The sequence below is a fragment of the Pseudophryne corroboree genome, chromosome 2, assembly GCF_028390025.1.
Source record: "Pseudophryne corroboree isolate aPseCor3 chromosome 2, aPseCor3.hap2, whole genome shotgun sequence".
Taxonomy (NCBI): domain Eukaryota; kingdom Metazoa; phylum Chordata; class Amphibia; order Anura; family Myobatrachidae; genus Pseudophryne; species Pseudophryne corroboree.
In genome coordinates this window covers 1,014,352,262-1,014,370,786 of record NC_086445.1, presented here as the reverse complement: position 1 = coordinate 1,014,370,786, position 18,525 = coordinate 1,014,352,262, and the positions used below count along the sequence as shown (strand labels likewise).

At 44.5% G+C, this 18,525-nt stretch overlaps 1 protein-coding gene across 10 annotated transcripts in view; it reads right to left on the bottom strand.

Moving 5' to 3' along the window:
- LOC135050278 (integumentary mucin C.1-like) overlaps positions 1-18,525 on the bottom strand; it is a 545,228-nt gene that overhangs the window by 55,284 nt on the left and 471,419 nt on the right. The window contains exons 1-3 of one of the 10 annotated variants that reach the window (XM_063956667.1): positions 16,921-17,203; positions 16,419-16,565; positions 14,804-14,947 (exon numbers count right to left, since the gene is read on the bottom strand). The exons of 7 other annotated variants lie outside the window; for them this stretch is intronic. In XM_063956667.1, coding sequence (XP_063812737.1) covers positions 14,804-14,947; positions 16,419-16,565; positions 16,921-17,116 — 487 coding nt within the window. In that variant the 5' untranslated portion in view covers positions 17,117-17,203. Of the gene's footprint in view, positions 1-14,803; positions 14,948-16,418; positions 16,566-16,920; positions 17,204-18,525 lie in introns of those variants that run through there. 2 more of the 10 variants (XM_063956673.1, XM_063956675.1) reach the window with 2 other exon arrangements.

The window sequence follows — 18,525 nt, the reverse complement described above, 5'->3', positions numbered from 1 at the left end:
TTACCCCTCACACCAGGGGTACCTCAGGTTCGTTGTACAAAACTGTCACTATCAGTTTCAGACGCTGCCGTTTGGTTTGTCCACGGCACCTCGGGTCTTTACAAAGGTAATGGCCGAGATGATGATTCTTCTTCAAAGAAAAGGCGTATTAATTATCCCATACTTGGACGATCTCCTAATAAGGGCAAGGTCCAGAGAACAGCTAGAGATGGGATTAGCAATATCTCAAGAGGTGCTAAAGCAGCACGGATGGATTCTGAATATTCCAAAATCCCAATTAATGCCGACAACTCGTCTGCTGTTCCTAGGGATGATTCTGGACACCGTTCAGAAAAAGGTTTTTCTTCCCGAGGAAAAAGCCAAGGAGTTATCCGACCTGGTCAGGAATCTCCTAAAACCAGGAAAGGTGTCTGTACATCAATGCACGCATCTTCAGATGCACCTGCGGATAACCCTGTCTCCAAGGACAAGGGTATCTCTTCTGTGGTGGTTGCAGAGGGCTCATCTATTGGAGGGCCGCAGATTCGGCATACAGGATTGGATCCTGGTGACCACGGACGCCAGCCTGAGAGGCTGGGGAGCAGTCACACAAGGAAGAAACTTCCAGGGAGTGTGGTCGAGCCTGGAAAAGTCTCTTCACATAAACATTCTGGAACTAAGAGCAATCTACAATGCTCTAAGCCAGGCGGAACCTCTGCTTCAAGGAAGACCGGTGTTGATCCAGTCGGACAACATCACGGCAGTCGCCCATGTAAACAGACAGGGCGGCACAAGAAGCAGGAGTGCAATGGCAGAAGCTGCCAGGATCCTTCGCTGGGCGGAGAATCACGTGATAGCACTGTCAGCAGTGTTCATCCCGGGAGTGGACAACTGGGAAGCAGACTTCCTCAGCAGACACGATCTTCACCCGGGAGAGTGGGGACTTCATCCAGAAGTTTTCCACATGCTAATAAACCGTTGGGAAAGACCAATGGTGGACATGATGGCGTCTCGCCTCAACAAAAAACTGGACAGGTATTGCGCCAGGTCAAGAGATCCGCAGGCAATAGCTGTGGACGCGCTGGTAACACCTTGGGTGTACCAGTCGGTGTATGTGTTTCCTCCTCTGCCTCTCATACCAAAGGTATTGAGAATCATACGGCAAAGCGGAGTAAGAACGATACTAGTGGCTCCGGATTGGCCAAGAAGGTCTTGGTACCCGGAACTTCAAGAGATGGTCACGGACGATCCGTGGCCTCTACCTCTAAGACAGGACCTGCTTCAGCAGGGACCGTATCTATTCCAAGACTTACCGCGGCTGCGTTTGACGGCATGGCGGTTGAACGCCAGATCCTAAAAGGAAAAGGCATTCCAGAAGAAGTCATTCCTACCTTGATTAAGGCAAGAAAGGAAGTCACCGCGAAGCATTATCACCGCATTTGGCGGAAATATGTTGCGTGGTGCGAGGATCGGAGTGCTCCGACGGAGGAATTTCAACTGGGTCGTTTCCTACATTTCCTGCAATCAGGATTGTCTATGGGTCTCAAATTGGGATCTATTAAGGTTCAAATTTCGGCCCTGTCAATATTCTTCCAAAAAGAATTGGCCTCAGTTCCTGAGGTCCAGACTTTTGTCAAAGGAGTACTGCATCTACAGCCTCCTGTGGTGCCTCCGGTGGCACCGTGGGATCTAAATGTAGTTTTAGATTTCCTCAAATCCCATTGGTTTGAACCACTAAAAAATGTGGATTTGAAATATCTCACATGGAAAGTGACTATGTTACTGGCCCTGGCGTCCGCCAGGAGAGTATCTGAACTGGCGGTTTTATCTTATAAAAGCCCTTATTTAATTTTCCATTTGGATAGGGCAGAGCTGCGGACGCGTCCGCATTTTCTCCCTAAGGTGGTATCAGCGTTTCACCTGAACCAGCCTATTGTAGTGCCTGCGGCTACAAGCGACTTGGAGGACTCCAAGTTGTTGGACGTTGTCAGAGCTTTAAAAATATACATTTCAAGGACGGCTGGAGTCAGAAAATCTGACTCGCTGTTTATACTGTATGCACCCAACAAGTTGGGTGCGCCTGCTTCTAAGCAGTCGATTGCTCGTTGGATTTGTAACACAATTCAACTTGCACATTCTGTGGCAGGCCTGCCACAGCCTAAATCTGTTAAGGCCCATTCCACAAGGAAGGTGGGCTCATCTTGGGCGGCTGCCCGAGGGGTCTCGGCATTACAACTCTGCCGAGCAGCTACGTGGTCAGGGGAGAACACGTTTGTAAAATTCTACAAATTTGATACCCTGGCAAAGGAGGACCTGGAGTTCTCTCATTCGGTGCTGCAGAGTCATCCGCACTCTCCCGCCCGTTTGGGAGCTTTGGTATAATCCCCATGGTCCTTTCAGGAACCCCAGCATCCACTAGGACGATAGAGAAAATAAGAATTTACTTACCGATAATTCTATTTCTCGGAGTCCGTAGTGGATGCTGGGCGCCCATCCCAAGTGCGGATTATCTGCAATACTTGTACATAGTTATTGTTAACTAATTCGGGTTATTGTTTAGGGAGCCATCTTTCAGAGGCTCCTCTGTTATCATACTGTTAACTGGGTTTAGATCACAAGTTGTACGGTGTGATTGGTGTGGCTGGTATGAGTCTTACCCGGGATTCAAAATCCTCCCTTATTGTGTACGCTCGTCCGGGCACAGTACCTAACTGGAGTCTGGAGGAGGGTCATAGGGGGAGGAGCCAGTGCACACCACCTGATCTGGAAAAGCTTTACTTTTTGTGCCCTGTCTCCTGCGGAGCCGCTATTCCCCATGGTCCTTTCAGGAACCCCAGCATCCACTACGGACTCCGAGAAATAGAATTATCGGTAAGTAAATTCTTATTTTTCCAGTGTTTGGGAGTTATTGGTTGATTGTGATTTGCTCTCATACATTACCAGAATTTCATTCCAACCAGCCAGATTGAACAGATGGTCTGCCAGATAATTGTATAGTGTAATGGTTCTCAAACTCTGTCCTCAGAAGCCCACACAGTTCACATTTTCCAGGTCACCTAGCAGGTGCACAGGTGTTTTCATTACTCACTGACCCATTTTCAAAATATCTACAGATGGAGCTAATTTTACTAGGGATTCTGTGAGGAGACTTGGAAAACATGTAGTGTGTGGGGTCCTGATGAACGAGTTTGAGAACCTGTGGTATAGTGTATATCTAGTTTAGTGCTGGACCTACGTATCTATCACTAGTGAATATCATGACTAAAGGCACCCATCACATTACTGGTGACTTAAACATCCCTATTGACACTACTAAACCAGCATCTAATAATTTTCTTGTCCCCTCTTCCTTTCTCAATGGACCTCTACCCCCACTCACCATTGTGGCCACTCCCTTGACCTTGTCTATACCCACCGATGTGATCCATCTGACTTCTCCAGCTCTCCTTCCCCCCTCTCTGACAATCTACTCTTTTAGCCTCTCATCTCCTCCTTTCCTCCCACACCCCGACTCACCGTCACCAGACAATCTCGGGTCTCTTGACACTGCTGCCCTCTCGTCCCTCAATATTTTCCTTTCTCCCCTATCCACCATGGCCTTCACCAACCAGGCAGCCACTTTCTATAACACCATCACCTCTGCACTTGATTCTGTTTCTCCCATCTCCTCTGTTCCCCTCAGTCATTCTAAACTCCAACCCTGGCACTCCAAACTGACCAGATTACTTCAGGGAGGTGCTCAGCAGTGCAAGAGCATTTTTGGAGGAAATCTCGCTCTCTGGCGGACTACCTTCTGTTTGTTATCTCTTCTTATAGCTCTGTACTCTCCCTTGCCAAGCAATCCTTTTTCCAATCACTCATCTCTTCAGTCCTAAATCAACTCTTTAATACTTTCAACACTCTTTGCGCCCCACTCCTCCTCTCCCACCCTCCCTCACTTCCACTGACTTTGCCTCCTCCTCAAAAATTGAGGTAATCGACAATCTCCCACATTCCCTTGGCAGTCCCCCCCCCCCCCCACTACACTCTTCCTCCTACCATCCAACCTTATACTCCTTTCCCCCCCAAACACAGACAAAGAACACACTCCCTCATCCTATCCCCCTTCTAAATGCCCATTGCCCCCTGCTCCCTACTTGCTCACCTCTTCAACCCATCTCTCTACTGATATCTTTCACACTATTCAAACATGCTTTTGTCTCCCCTATTCTCAAAAAAAAAAAAAAAAAAAACAACAACCTTGACCCTTCCTCACCCACACTGCTGCTGTCCTGTGTGGGAGGGGAGGAGAGCGCAGCGTGTGCCTCTCCTGCTTCTCAGTCTCCAGCGGCAGTGCAGGTGTCTACCTTCAATTAGGCACCGATCCATGAGCCAATCAAAGCTTGCGGTACAGCAGCCAATCAGGAGCCTTGCCTGCCAGTCCGCAAGCTCTGATTGGCTCACAGGCTGGTGCCAAATTGAAGGTAGACACTGAGGGGCAGGAGCGGCGCATGCTGCACTCACCTCACAGCAGTGAGCAGCAGCAGGGGGAGGGAGCAGCGGCAGTGGGTACAGCGTACCCACTGCTAAATTCTTAATGGTATGCCATACCCGCCCAATTGCACTGCTGCTAATAGTACAGATGGAGCCATGCTTATCTTTGCTTCTCTGCTGCGCCTAGGCACACCATTGTTTATTAGCATAAGCCAGGCATGTCCAAAGTCCGGCCTGGGGGGGGGGGGAGACTGCAGCCTGCACTCACATTTCCACCAGCCCACAACCTCTGTGCACCCCGCCCCTTTTTTTTAAAAATATATATTTATTGAGAAGGGAGCATGTAATAAAATACAGGTCATATGTCACAATGTTTGCGAGAATACATCAATTACTGCGGTGTACAGAGATTATCAATCAAAAAGCTGAACCAAAACATTAGTTAGTATAGGCAAGGTTAAGAGGACAATCAAGCATATACATATCAAACGGGGGAATGCAATAACAGTTGACAGATTTAGAAGGGTAGTGAGCCTTGAATGAGAGATTCCGTATTATACCACGTTGTTAACCCGACTACTCTGCGCACATATTCCCTGGTAGCAGTTGGCAGCGTATGTAGGTAGGGTAACCAAATGGCAAAAAAATTTGGGGCGCGGGACTCCGCATCTAGGGAACAATCAACCCAGTCCATTTGGTAGAGATACGTTAAACGTGGTAACATGAGGGAAAGGGGTATCGGCTCCGAATGTATCCATTGGGATAGAATAGTTTTCTTTGCTGCAGCGGCCACACGAGCCAACAGTAATTTCATCCCTTTGGAATGTGGGGGATCCTGAGTCTGCACGGAGTTCCAGAAAGCCCAGGTCATAGTGATATTAAAGGAGATGCGAAGTTCCACATTAATATATGTTTGGCCTGCTATCCAAAATGACTGTACTACCGGGCATGTCCAGAGACAATGAATAATATCAGCATCGGGGGAATTACATTTAAAACATAAAGAGTTATCAGATACTCCAGTGAGGAACCTAAGTCTCGGGGTGTAATAGGCTCTATGTAATATCTTAAAGTGCATTTCTGCATAGGAAGATGAGACTAGTTGTTTATTTAGTAGACCACACCACCGAATCACCGTCAGAAGATCGGTGTCTGGGAAGTCGTCTGTCCATTTGGCCATCCCTGTTGTGAGCCTAGATAGATCCAACCTCCGTCTAGTGCGAGAATAAATTAAAGAAGTATTATACGGGGCTCCTGGGGATTGTCGTACCAGACCATCCAGGGGAAAGGTGCGATCAGGGGGGTGTAGTCGTGATATTATGCTAGTGGCAAAACTACGGATTTGAAAAAAAGGCAAACAGGGGAAAATGAAGAGTGGGGAATTTTTCTTTTAGTTGTGCTATAGTCAATATCGCGGAGCTTTCTGTATTCAGAAATTGATATAGAAGGGAGAGGCCCTGGAGATGCCAACCGTGAACAATCCTATTATCTTCTCCACCCTGAAAACGTGGATTACACCACGAAGGCTGAAATAAAGAATCCGTTAGGGATAGGCCTAGGCGTTTCCTGAGTTTACGCCAAGCTATACATGGCGTATATAGTAATGGATTATGAAGTCTGTCATGTTGAGGAGGAATAACAGCAAAATGCAACAAGTGTACTAAAGTGTGTTGAGGTGAGAGAGCCTGTTCCAAAGCTCCATTAACGAAATTGTCAAAATCCCCCATCCAATCCAGAGCATATCTATAGTTGGCGGCTAGGGAATAGTCTTCAGGACAAGGGAGATTAATACCACCAAGTGAGAGGGGTTGTTTTAGTTTAATAAGTGAGATGCGGGGACGTTTGTTTGCCCAAATAAATTTAGTAAGGGCTTTGTTAATAGAATGGACATCTCGTTTGGATAATATAAATGGAAGCATCTGGATTGGGTAGAGTAGTCGAGGAAGGAGATCATCTTATATAGATGACACCAACCCAGATAAGAAATAGGGAGATGTTGCCATTTAAAAAAATCATTCGTCATTTGGGTAATGTGGTAAGAGAAGTTCACCGTATATAAGTCAGTGAGGAGTGGCGGGATGCGAAGGCCCAAATATTTTAAGTAACTATGGGCACATTTGAAGGGAAATGAATCGCCCCAACCCCGTGCCGCCTCCCCTCCCAACGCCAGCGCCTCTGTCTTATCAAAATTTATAAGAAATCCAGAAATTAAATTAAAGTCACGCAGTGTGGTCAGTAACGATGGAAATGCCTGATTGGGGTCAGCAAAATATAATAACAGGTCGTCTGCAAAAGCAGATACCTTAACTTCGTTGTCATCTACCCTAATACCTTGCCAGGTAGGATCTTGTATAAAATGACGTATCAATGGGTCTAGGGCTAGATTGAATAGCAGGGGGGAAAGAGGGCATCCCTGACGGGTCCCTCTACCTAACGTAAAGGTAGACGAGTTTAAGCCATTTACAGTCAGATGTGCCTGAGGTAGGGTATATAACATTTTGAACAGGTGGATGAATTCCTCACCAAATTGCTGGGCATGAAAAATACGAAGCAAATGAGACCAAGAGACACGATCAAAACGCCTTATCGGCGTCACAACTAACAATAAGGGCGTCGGGGCAGGCAGTTTGTTGTGCACTATACATTGCTGCAATCAGTGTGCGGATATTATGAACGGAGGTTCTACCTTTGACAAACCCTGTTTGGGCAAGATGTAGGACCCTATTCAGGATTGGTTGAAGTCTCATTGCAATTAGTTTTGTGAAAAGCTTCAGGTCCTGATTCAATAATGAGATCGGTCTGTAAGATTGAGTATATCGGGGATCTTTTCCCGGTTTCGTAAATAACACAATTCTGGCATCTCCAAATCCCTTAGGGGGAGGTTTTCCCTCCAACAGTGCATTGAAAAGGGATAATAAATGGGGTGACAGATGGGGGGCCAGAATTCGATAATACTCCGCCCCAAATCCATCCGGGCCTGGGGACTTACCCTTGGCTAATAATTTAATCAGGGAAAGTAGTTCCGGTTCTGTGACCGGTTCAGTTAAGGATTGTCTTTCCTCTTCCGTTAAGACAGGTAGTTTTGCCCGCTCAAGGAATTGCGTTCCAAGAGTCGGATGATCCGGGGGGGCTTCATAAAGAGTGTTATAATATTGTAAGAAGGCCTCCGATATTGAGGGGGTATCAAAGATGGTTGTAGACGAGTCTGTGATTAGTTGGGGGATACGAGAAGGAGTGGAGTATGACCGTACCAGGTTCGCCAATAACCTCCCGGATATATTTCCCCCTCGAAAAAATCGATTCCGTTGTAGATCATGCGAGAATCTCGCCCGCTCCGTACATAGTGAGTCGTACATTTGCTTAGCAGCAATATAGGCCAGCCGGTTGCCGGGTGAGTCCTGCAACAAAAGTGTGTCATAGGTTTTGGTCAGGTTACAAGCAAGGTCCTGTATTTGGGTCGCAAGCCGCTTGCGTCTCCTAGAGACATATTCCATAATATGTCCTCGGATCACTGGCTTCGAAGCCGACCAAAACAAATTGATATCCTCCACATGTGTACTATTATCTGCTACATAGTACTGGAATGTTTGTTCCAGGTGGGTGCAAAAATCAGAGGATTTCGTAAGATAAGCTGAAAATCTCCAATTGTATGATTGAGAGACAGGGGACTGTAGGTTAAGGGTAAACCATACCGGGGCATGGTCAGACAATGATATGGGTTCTATTTTAGTATCGGCCACTCGCTGTAATAGGGTGTCAGCTATTAACCAATAGTCAAGGCGAGAGGAGGAGTGATGTGGATGGGAGTAAAATGTGTACTCCCGAGAGTCAGGGTGTTGGCATCTCCAGGGGTCGCAGAGTCGCAGCGAATCAGTCAATAGGGATAGGGATTGGGGCGGTGTAGAAATATGCGATCTAGCAGAGGTGGATCTATCCAAACCCAAAGACTGGACAGTGTTGAAGTCTCCGCCTAAAATAATCTCCCCCTCCGTCCATTCTTGCAACTTGTTGTAAATGTTAGAAAAAAAAAAGAGTGAGTTAGGATCATTAGGCGCGTATATAGTGGCTAAGGTGTAAAGAACACCAAAAATAGTGATTTTAATGAATAAATAGCGACCTTCAGGGTCACTAAGACTATCATTTATTTGGTACGTGAGATGTTTATTAAAAAGAATTAGTACACCTCTTCGTTTGGCTGAGTAAGAGGCCGATTTGAATTCCCCTATCCAAGAATCTCTCACAACATTAGGATCCGTATTTTTCCAATGAGTCTCTTGCAAGAGGGCTATGTCGGGTTTTAGACGTTTAAGATAAGAGAGGATCTTTCTCCTTTTGACTGGGGTGTTGAGGCCCTCAACATTCCAGGTTACAAATTTGATATGGGACTGTACTCTAGTGGAGGTGGCAACATTCAAAGACATTTAGCCTATACCTACTCTAGGCCAATATTCCCATTTAACTAATAAGGAGAAACCCAGCCAGCCCGTCCCAGCGAGCGGGCTAGTGGGCCTGATGCCTGTACCTAAGCAGCTTAAGGATAAAAGGAGCAACAGTGACAATGACATGTAAAAAATTTGAACAACTTCTAAATCAAAATCCCGACTCAAAATCATTTTAAATATTATATGAACCAAAGCGTACTGGTCTATGGGACGGTCCACCGAGACGCCTAATAGATTCCAACCGAACACATGCGTGTAGCAGGAAACCGTGCCAAAAGACCATACAACAATCAAACATAACAATAACAAATAAGTAGAGCGAAAAGGGGGGGTGGGATTAAGTCGGAGAGGGGGAAGGAGAGAGAGAGTCAGAGAGGGAGGAGAACAGTTCAATAAGAGTTGAGAACAGTAAGATACGTGGTCGTAGAAAGAAGGAATGATTCGGTAAATACGATACGGTATAGATGACAATATACCCACATATACTATAGGCATAATATATATCAGCCAGTGGTAGGACCCACTCTTAATAATTACTAAGAACCTGAATGTGTACTGTTCAAGAAGATGAGGAGAAACAGGGCCATGAGATATCAGTCCTCATCGTCCATCCCGGCAGAGGAGTGTGGGGATAGTGAATCTACAAAGTTCTTGGCCGTCTTCAGATTCTCAAAGAAGTAGGCCTTTCCCGCATGAGTGACTCTCAATTTAGCCGGATAAAGAAGCGCAAAGCGGTGGCCCAGTTCGAAAAGTCTCTTGCAAACAGGCGAGAATTCTCTCCGTTGGGCAGCCACCATATAGGAAAAATCCTGGAAAAGCAGCAATTTAGCATCTTGGTATTTCAAGTCGGCACATTTTCTGTAGGCATCCAATAGCATGACCTTGTCAGCGTAGTTGAGGACTCTCAGTATGACGGGCCGGGGTCTATCCTTTGTGGATTGCCGCTCCGGGCCTATACGGTGTACACGTTTCACTACCATGGATCCTGAACTCGGAACACAGCCCAGCTCCCGGGGCATCCACTGGGAAACGAGCATCATGAGGTCACGAGGTTTCACCGACTCCGGTAGGCCGATGAGGCGCACATTATTTCTCCTGTTTCGGTTTTCAAGCTTATTCTGAATAGATGCAGTAAATTTTTCTTGGTCAGAAAGAGCCGTCTTAGCCGTAGTGAGATCATCCTCTAGGTCGGAAATTCTCTGTTCTGCCTCAGTGAGACGCTGGGCATGTTGGTTCAATTGAGTGAGAGCGGAGTCAAGCGAATCCTTTAGAGGAGCCAGTTTTTGGTCCAATAACTGGGATAGGATATCTGTTATCTCGTTCGTCGTGCAGGATTTTGCTGAATCCATTGCAGATGCAGACTCGGATCGGCCACGGGGACTAGAATGCGAACCCAATGGAGGTGAGGTAGGGCTATCGACCGAGGAGTTGTCACGGCCTCGGCCTCTACCCGACTGATTGCCACGAGTACCCCGTGCCTGCTTGGCCGCAAATGTATCCATCAGGATAGTGAGATAATAACAGCAGTGAGTGCAGCAGTAGATAGCTTGAGATATATAATAATGTGAGTCGCAATATAAAGTTCCACAAGTAGAGGGAGTTCGGCAGATGAATTAGAATATTAGATGTAATATGATGAAATTATATTCCTTCAAGAAATAAAATGTAGATACTGGAGACAGGATAAGAAAAGGGATTGAGGTCCCAGGTCCCTTTTAGTAGGTTCCAGCTAGGCTAAAGAGGACAGCCAGCAGAGATCATGGACCTGCCAGTGACCACAGCTGCCTGCCTATGATAGGGAGCTCCAGCTCTCCTGCTCGCCTCCTCCAAGATGGCCGCCGGGTGCAGGGGGAGATGTATTGTGGCCGAAGAAGAGTCTTCCTCCCGGCCGCCCAGCGCCCCGGGGTCGCCAGAGGGGGACCTGACAGGTCAGTGGCCGCCTTCCCGGGGGGTACAGGGTGCGAGTGTGTCCGTCGTGGGCGCAGCCGGATCTTCCGCTCCACCACCCTGGTCGCAGCAATACTTTAGGTCCCGGCATGTGGAAGTGATGTGATGAAGTGATGTAGGCCGCCGGGCTCCGGAGCTCGCCGGACGGTCCCCAGCTCTCGGGAAAGTGCCCCCAATAGCGGGCCCGGCAGGGCAGGGAGGCAGGGTGCAAATAATGGCACAAAGTGTGGACCAGCGGCAGGGGGGTGCTATGAAATAGCAGACACCGTGCTAGAAGCTCCAGGGCACGTCTTCCTCCCCTGCTGGCCACCAACGATCTCACCCTGCCCCTTTTTAAAGATTCAAATTCTGCCATGCCAGTTTGTGTGCACCCTGCTCATTTATCACTGACCACCGCACTGACACTCCCCGCTCATTGTTCTCAGCCGCACTACATGGTGACTGGAAACTATCTTCCCCTCCTCTGCGTGCAGACTATAAGCTGGTCTGCTGATCTGGTGAGACTGTTAGGCTGGGGTTGCCTCTCCCACAGACAAACCCAGCCCTCCTGTGTGTATGAATCTATAAAATGGAGACACCAGGGAGAATCCTGGTGGCCATCTTTACTCCAGCTCCATAGCAGTGTGCGGTGATCAGCGGTCTCAATAAGTTCAGTGCTTCACCCCCTCATAGGTATCCCCCTCATAGGTATTCTGGGCTAAAGTACTTGTAAATACAGTAGTTCTCCAATGTGTATCTGGCCACATCTGGCCGGCCCCATACACGCATCTGGCTGGCCCCACACACATTTTCACCTCATCAAATCTGTCTCTCTTTTCAAAAAGTTTGGACCTGGCATAAGCCCTTCATCTATTGTTCTCAGCTGCAATACAATACAGAGAGAATGTGTCAGGGAATTAAGTTCAACTGCCCTGGCTCAGTTAAACCTATTAAAGGTTTAAAATAAAGATGGCTCCATCTGTAGCGATCAAAATCTACTCCCAATCTGTATTTACCCTGATATGTAATCATTGGTATAAGTATGTGTGATTTTATTACTTGCATGTAATTAGAATTGTTTATTTGAAGATGATGTTCAGTGAAGTATAGTTCATGGAGCGTACATGGCCTAGTACTTACTTATCACAGGGCAATTTAGCTCCTTTGGTTAACTGATCATTTGGGTTCAGCCGTGATAAAATCAAATTATAATTTTTAAGGAGCAGTTGAACAAACAATGACATTCATATTTACTGTCTGGATAGGGATAAAAATAATGGATACACAAGCAAAAGTCTTAGAGCAATGGGCATAATTCATGGCTGTGCTCCATCAAACCTGTAATCAATAGCATTACATACTCCCACTCTACCACTGCACTCTATACTCTACTTGTGCTTTTGGGGTTAAAACACCATTTAACCCCTGGAACACTTGAATTAAAGCAGCAGCCTCTGGAATAGCATTCCTTATCGCTTATCCCGGGAAATCCGCAATCTTCACGCTCTGTGATGTCCACACTACATTGCTGTTTATCTGGATGGAGCAGAGCACACATCAGGACAATAGGAAATATTACAATGCATGACAAGAAAGTTGGGAGCTCTATTGCAAGTAGTCTAACCCTTAACAGTGCCAAATATATAATTGGCAACATTGTAAACATGTCCCAGATACATAGAAAAAACTGATCCAAGATTGCCCCCTGGAAATTACTATCAGTTGGCAACTATGCATGAGTGGGAGGTGCTTGCTCTCTGCCCACCCATTTGTGTGACATCATAAAAGAAAACGCATAACTGACATTTAAACTGTGCATACACTATACAATTACCTGGCAGACCATCTGCCTAATCTGTCTGGTTGGAATGAAAATCTGGTCATGTATCAACTAGATGGAAATAATGGGGGATATTCAATTGTTTGAAAAGTCAGTTGGGTGTCTATTAGATAAGAAACAGACAAGAACAAAAAAAACAACAAAAAACACCCAACCGACTTCAGACATTTGGATTCCCCCCCATTGTTCGTTTTCAACCTCAATAACCAAGTTACCATGTATGTATTTTTCCTAAACAGTGTAAAATGGTGAAAGACTCATTCAGATAAGTTGGTTAAACCAAATAATTCAACCAATTTCTTTAAACAACTATTTGAGTCCATTTTCCAGTGTTTTGGGAGTAAATGGTTGAATGTGATTTGCTCTTATACATTACCAGATCATTCCAACCAGCCAAATTGGACAGATGTCTGCCAGATAATTGTATAGTGCAGTAGTTGTCAAACTGTCCTCCGTACCCCACAGAGGGGCCAATACAGACTGGATTGCTGCAGCGACTGCAGTCTGAATTTTAGTGGAGTGCGCATGCGCCCCGGTAGCCCAGTGCTCAAAACATCTGTGCTGCAATTTCATCTACCCGATTGACTGGCAGAGGTGGTCACACGGTGGGAGGGGTGTGCCAATGGCATTAGAACACTGTTGGCCGTGCGATGCTTTTGCACCTGTGCAAGGGGGGTGGGGGGAAAAATAGGGCCTGACGTGGGGCAGTCTCTCTCTGTACCGGGTGTCCACCTACATGTCAGTGTAAATGATCTACGATCAGATCTGAATTACCCCCCACAGTTCTTGTTTTCCATGTCACCTTTCAGGTGTATTCATTGCTTATTGAACTTTTTTTTTTTTTTTAAAGAGCCACAGACGGAGCCAATTATTTCACTAGTGATTCTGTGAGGAGATCTGGAAAACATGTAATGTGTGGGGTCAGGACAGAGTTTAAGAACCTGTAGTATAGCTTTGCTGATGGATCCATGTACCTTGAAGGCTTTATTACTAGTGCACCTCATGACTGAAGACACCCATCACTTATTTCTTGTATATTACTACTTAGAGGTGTGAGCGTCATGTAGTATGAGACAATGCACATCACATATGGTATTAATGTCTATTTCCAAGTGAGCAGATACAAAGCATTCTACAAAAATTTGAGGTGGCAGGTTTGAATGTACTCCGTTCTTAACGCTAAAATTTAGACGAGTTCACATTCATCTGTAATTTTCTTATTGGCTATCCTAAACACATGACATCAAAGACCCAAATAAGATGCAATTTTGAGATCCAGGTAAATTTGAATAAATCCAAAGCCACACATCTGTACTAAGATTAGTACAGGGTAGCACGGATGGTGTAGTGGTTACCGTTCCTGCCTCACAGCACTGAGGTCATGGGTTCGATTCCCACCATGGCTCTAACTGTGTGGAGTTTGTATATTCTCCCCGCACTTGCGTGGGTTTCCTTCGGTTGCTCCGGTTCCCTCACACAATCCAAAAATATACTGGTAGGTTAATTATCTCCCAACAAAAATTAACCCTAGCGTGAATGTGTCTGTATGTACATGTGGTAGAGAATATAGATTGTAAGCTCCACTGGGGCAGGGACTGATGTGAATGGGCAAATATTCTCTGTACAGCGCTGTGGAATATGTGTGCGCTATATAAATAACTGGTAATAAATAAGATTAGTGATAAAAATACTCCCCCAATCTGTATTTACTCTGATGCATAATCAGTGTATATAAAAGTGTGTGTGATTTCATTACTTGCAAGTAATGAAAATTGCCCGTGTTGAAGATGTTGTTCAGTGATGTATAGCTCATGGAGCGGACATGGCCTAGTGCTTACTTATCACAGGCAATTTAGCTCCTTTGGGTCAACTGATCATTTGGGTTCAGCCGTGTTAAAATAAAAGTATAATTTTGATTAGTAGCAGTTAATCAAACAGTTGAACACACTTTGAACATCAGCTGATAACAGGAAATATCCCCTTAAACAATTACCTTTTCTTATATACTGTCTGGTCATGGGCAACAATAAGGGATACACAAGCAAAACTCTTAGTTATGAACATAATTCATGTTTGTGCACCATCAAATCTGTAATCAATAGCACTTAATGCTCCCACTCTACCACTGCACTCTATACTCTACCTGGGCTTTTGGGGTAAAAACACCATTTAACCCCAGGAACACTTGAATTAAAGCAGCAGCCTCCGGAATAGCATTCCTTAGCGCTTATCCCAGGAAATCCACAATCTTCACGCTCTGTGATGTCCACACTACATTGCTGTTTATCTGGATGGAGCAGATCACACATCAGGACAATAGGAAATATTACAATGCATGGCAAGAAAGTTAGGAGCTCTACTGCAAGGACTCTAACTCTTGACAGTGCCAAATACACACTTGACAACATTGCAAACATGTTGCAGATACAAAGAAAATGCTAATGTTTGATGAATCTGACTAAATAATATATATATATTAAAGGATATAGTTTCACATGTAAATACTTCTTTTCCATATATCTTGCCACAAGAAAACACTAAAAACCACACTCAATATACAGAAAAAGGAATTGTTGTGGAGTTGGGATGCAGTGAAGATGCCAGCTGTTGGGATTCCTGCAATCAGATTACCTACAGCTGGCAATTCATTTATAGGTATAGCATATGGGTTAGACATAGGACTGGGGAGGGGGAGGATGTTAGGGACCACTCTCAGAGGTTAGGTCTTAAGCATTATGGGCGGATGGCTAGGATTAGGATACATGGAAGGTGATGTTTGGTTTAAGTACCACCGATGGTGGGACAATGGAAGGAAGAACAATTTCCAAATACTTTTCTTTATAACAGAGACTGCCCCCAGGAACTTCACATCAGTTGGCAACTATGCATGAGTGGGTGGTGCTTCCTCTCTATCTGCCCGCCCATTTGTGTAACATACAAGAAAGAGCATGACTGACAGTTATCCTGGGTATACACTGTACAATTATCTGGCAGGCCATCTATCCAATCTGGATTGTTGGAATGAAAATCTGGTAATATATGGAAGGAACAAATATCAATTAACCATTTGCTCCCAAACACTGGAAAATGGACAATAAGTCTCATACAATCAAACTGGTTAAACACAAATTTAAACCATTTTGTTTGAATGACCATTTTCTAGTGTTTGGGAGTAAATAGTTGATAGACCTGAGGATTACCAGATTTCCATTCCAAACAGACAGTGTAGGACAGATGGTCTGCCAGATAAATAGTGCACACCCAGCTTTACTGATGGATCAATGTACCTGGGAAGCTTTATCACCCATGTACATCTTAACTGAAGATTCCAATAATTTATTTATTATAGGCTACTGTTTAAGTTGAATGCACTCTATAATAATTTCTGTCCAATCTGGCGGTTTGGAAGAAATATATGTTAATATCTGGGAGCAAGTGACAATCAACTATTTGCTCCTAAAGTCCAGAAAAAAGAAGAAAAAAATAAAAATAAAGTACTGTTCAGATAAATCAGCTAAATGAAACATATTTAACCAATTTATCTGAATGACCATTTTTTGTATGTTTTCCAGTGTTTGGGAGCAGATGGTCAAATTTAATTTACTCCCATAAACTGTATTACCAGATTTTTGTTTCAACTAGAAAAGATTGGACAGATAATCTGTAAGTGTGTAGGGCACTTGTGTGTATCCATCTTAAGAGGTGTGAGCAGCATAAGACTATAATGACTTGTGAGTAACTATACAGCAGCTCCGTACCTTGTGACTTGGAGAAGAAACACCAGTTAACCCCAGGAATGCTGGAGTCAAAGCAACAATTCCTCTTCTTACATTCTGCAGCATTTATCGCGGGGTAGCCGCAATCCCTTCTGCTGTACAGTTCCACGTTACATTGTCTGTCATTTGCTGTTGATGCATTAAGGAAACATCCAGAAGTTAAAGCTTAATGTTTCTTCTTAATAAAATTGGGCAACTTAGCTAGATCACAGGGCAAATTAGCTCCTTTGGTCAACTGATCATTTGGGTTCAGCTGTGCTAAAATCAATGTATAATCGTTTTAGGAACAGTTCACCAAACTTTGATCAGCTGATAACAGGAAGTTTCCACTTAAACAATGGCCTTTTCTTATACACTGTCTGACCATAGCTAAGAATAAGGGCTATACAAGATAAACTTAGAGATATGGGCCCAATTCATGTTTGTGCACAATCAAATTTGTTGTCAATAGCATTACATGCTCCCACTGCACTCTATACTCTACCTGTTCTTTTGGGGTAAAAACACCATTTACCCCCAGGAACACTTGAATTAAAGCAGCAGCCTCTGGAATAACATTCCTTAGCGCTTATCCCAGGAAAACCACAATCTTCACGCTCTGTGATGTCCACACTGCATTGTGGTTTACCTGGATGGAGCACAGCACACAGTACTAGAATATAGAAAATAGCACAATGCATGATAAGAAAGCTAGGCGCTCCACTGCAAGGACTCTAACCCTTGACAATGCCAAATACACAGGGCCTAATTCAGATCTGATTGCAGCAGCAAATTTATTAGCTAATGGGCAAAACCGTGTGCACTGCAGGGGGGCAGATCTAACATGTGCAGAGAGAGTTAGATTTGGGTGGGGTGTTCATACTGAAATCTAAGATGCAGTATAAATATAAAGCATCCAGTATTTACCCTGCACAGAAACAATATAACCCACCCAAATCTCGCTGCAAATGTTATATCTGCCCCCCCCCCTGCAGTGCACATGGTTTTGCCCATTAGCTTAGAAGTTTGCTGCATCCAGAAGTTACAGCAGCTTAATGTTTCTTTTACAGAAGGTTCTGCAACTTAAATTACTTTAGTGAAATTCTGTAATAATAACAGTTACAGCAGTGGTTTCCAAACTTTTTGGAATCACGGCGCACTAGAATATCAGAATTGTTTTCACGGCACCCCTAGGCCAAAAATTTCTTATTGAGAAATTTAGAAAGAAATATTACATTAAGTAGATCGCGTTTATATGTCATCCTTAGGGTCAGTTGTGTGGTGAGGGACAAGATTTGCTTCTGTTTGGCCACATATTTTATGACTGGCAGCCACCAGCACTGGTTTTGCCTATTATATTGACCATGAATAATTTGAATTGGTCCTGGACCACCAACCCAGGGCACCCCTGCAAGTGTCCCGAGGCACCCCAGGGAGCCACGGCACACAGTTTGGGAACCTCTGAGTTACAGGGATAAGTCCACATATTGTAGGTAGATTTATTGTTAGTGGTTAAATGTAGATGTAACCATATTATCCCTTTTACCTGGGACGCTCATGAATTACACAGGTTCCGTGGCTGATTAAAACCAGCTGAAATGTAGGCTTGACATCAGCCAGCCACAGAACCTGTATATCCCATGAGCGTCCCAGGTGTAGGGATAATTTAATCACCCTATTAAATACCCAAATTAAACCCTAAGGCATTGTTCCCAAACGCTGTCATTCCAGTCCATGTTTTAAGGATATCATGCTTGAGCACAGGTGACTTAATTAGTACTTCATTCAATGTGAATTAATCATCCGGACTCAAGCATGGATATCCTTAAAACCCAGGGGGTCTATTTACTAAAGTTCAATTTTGGATGATTTCAGAACGATTTAAGATTGATCTTAATCGATGTTGGGCTTTCAGGTTGAAAAAAAACACACATTTACTAACATTTAAAACTTTATATAAAAAAAATCATCTTTCGTAAATGTTTGTTTTATGCCCAACATCGATTAAGATCGATCTTAAATCGGTCTGAAATCATCCAAAATTTAACTTTAGTAAATAGACCCGAGTTTAATCATGATATGAAATTGGACAACATCGACCAAAATTTAC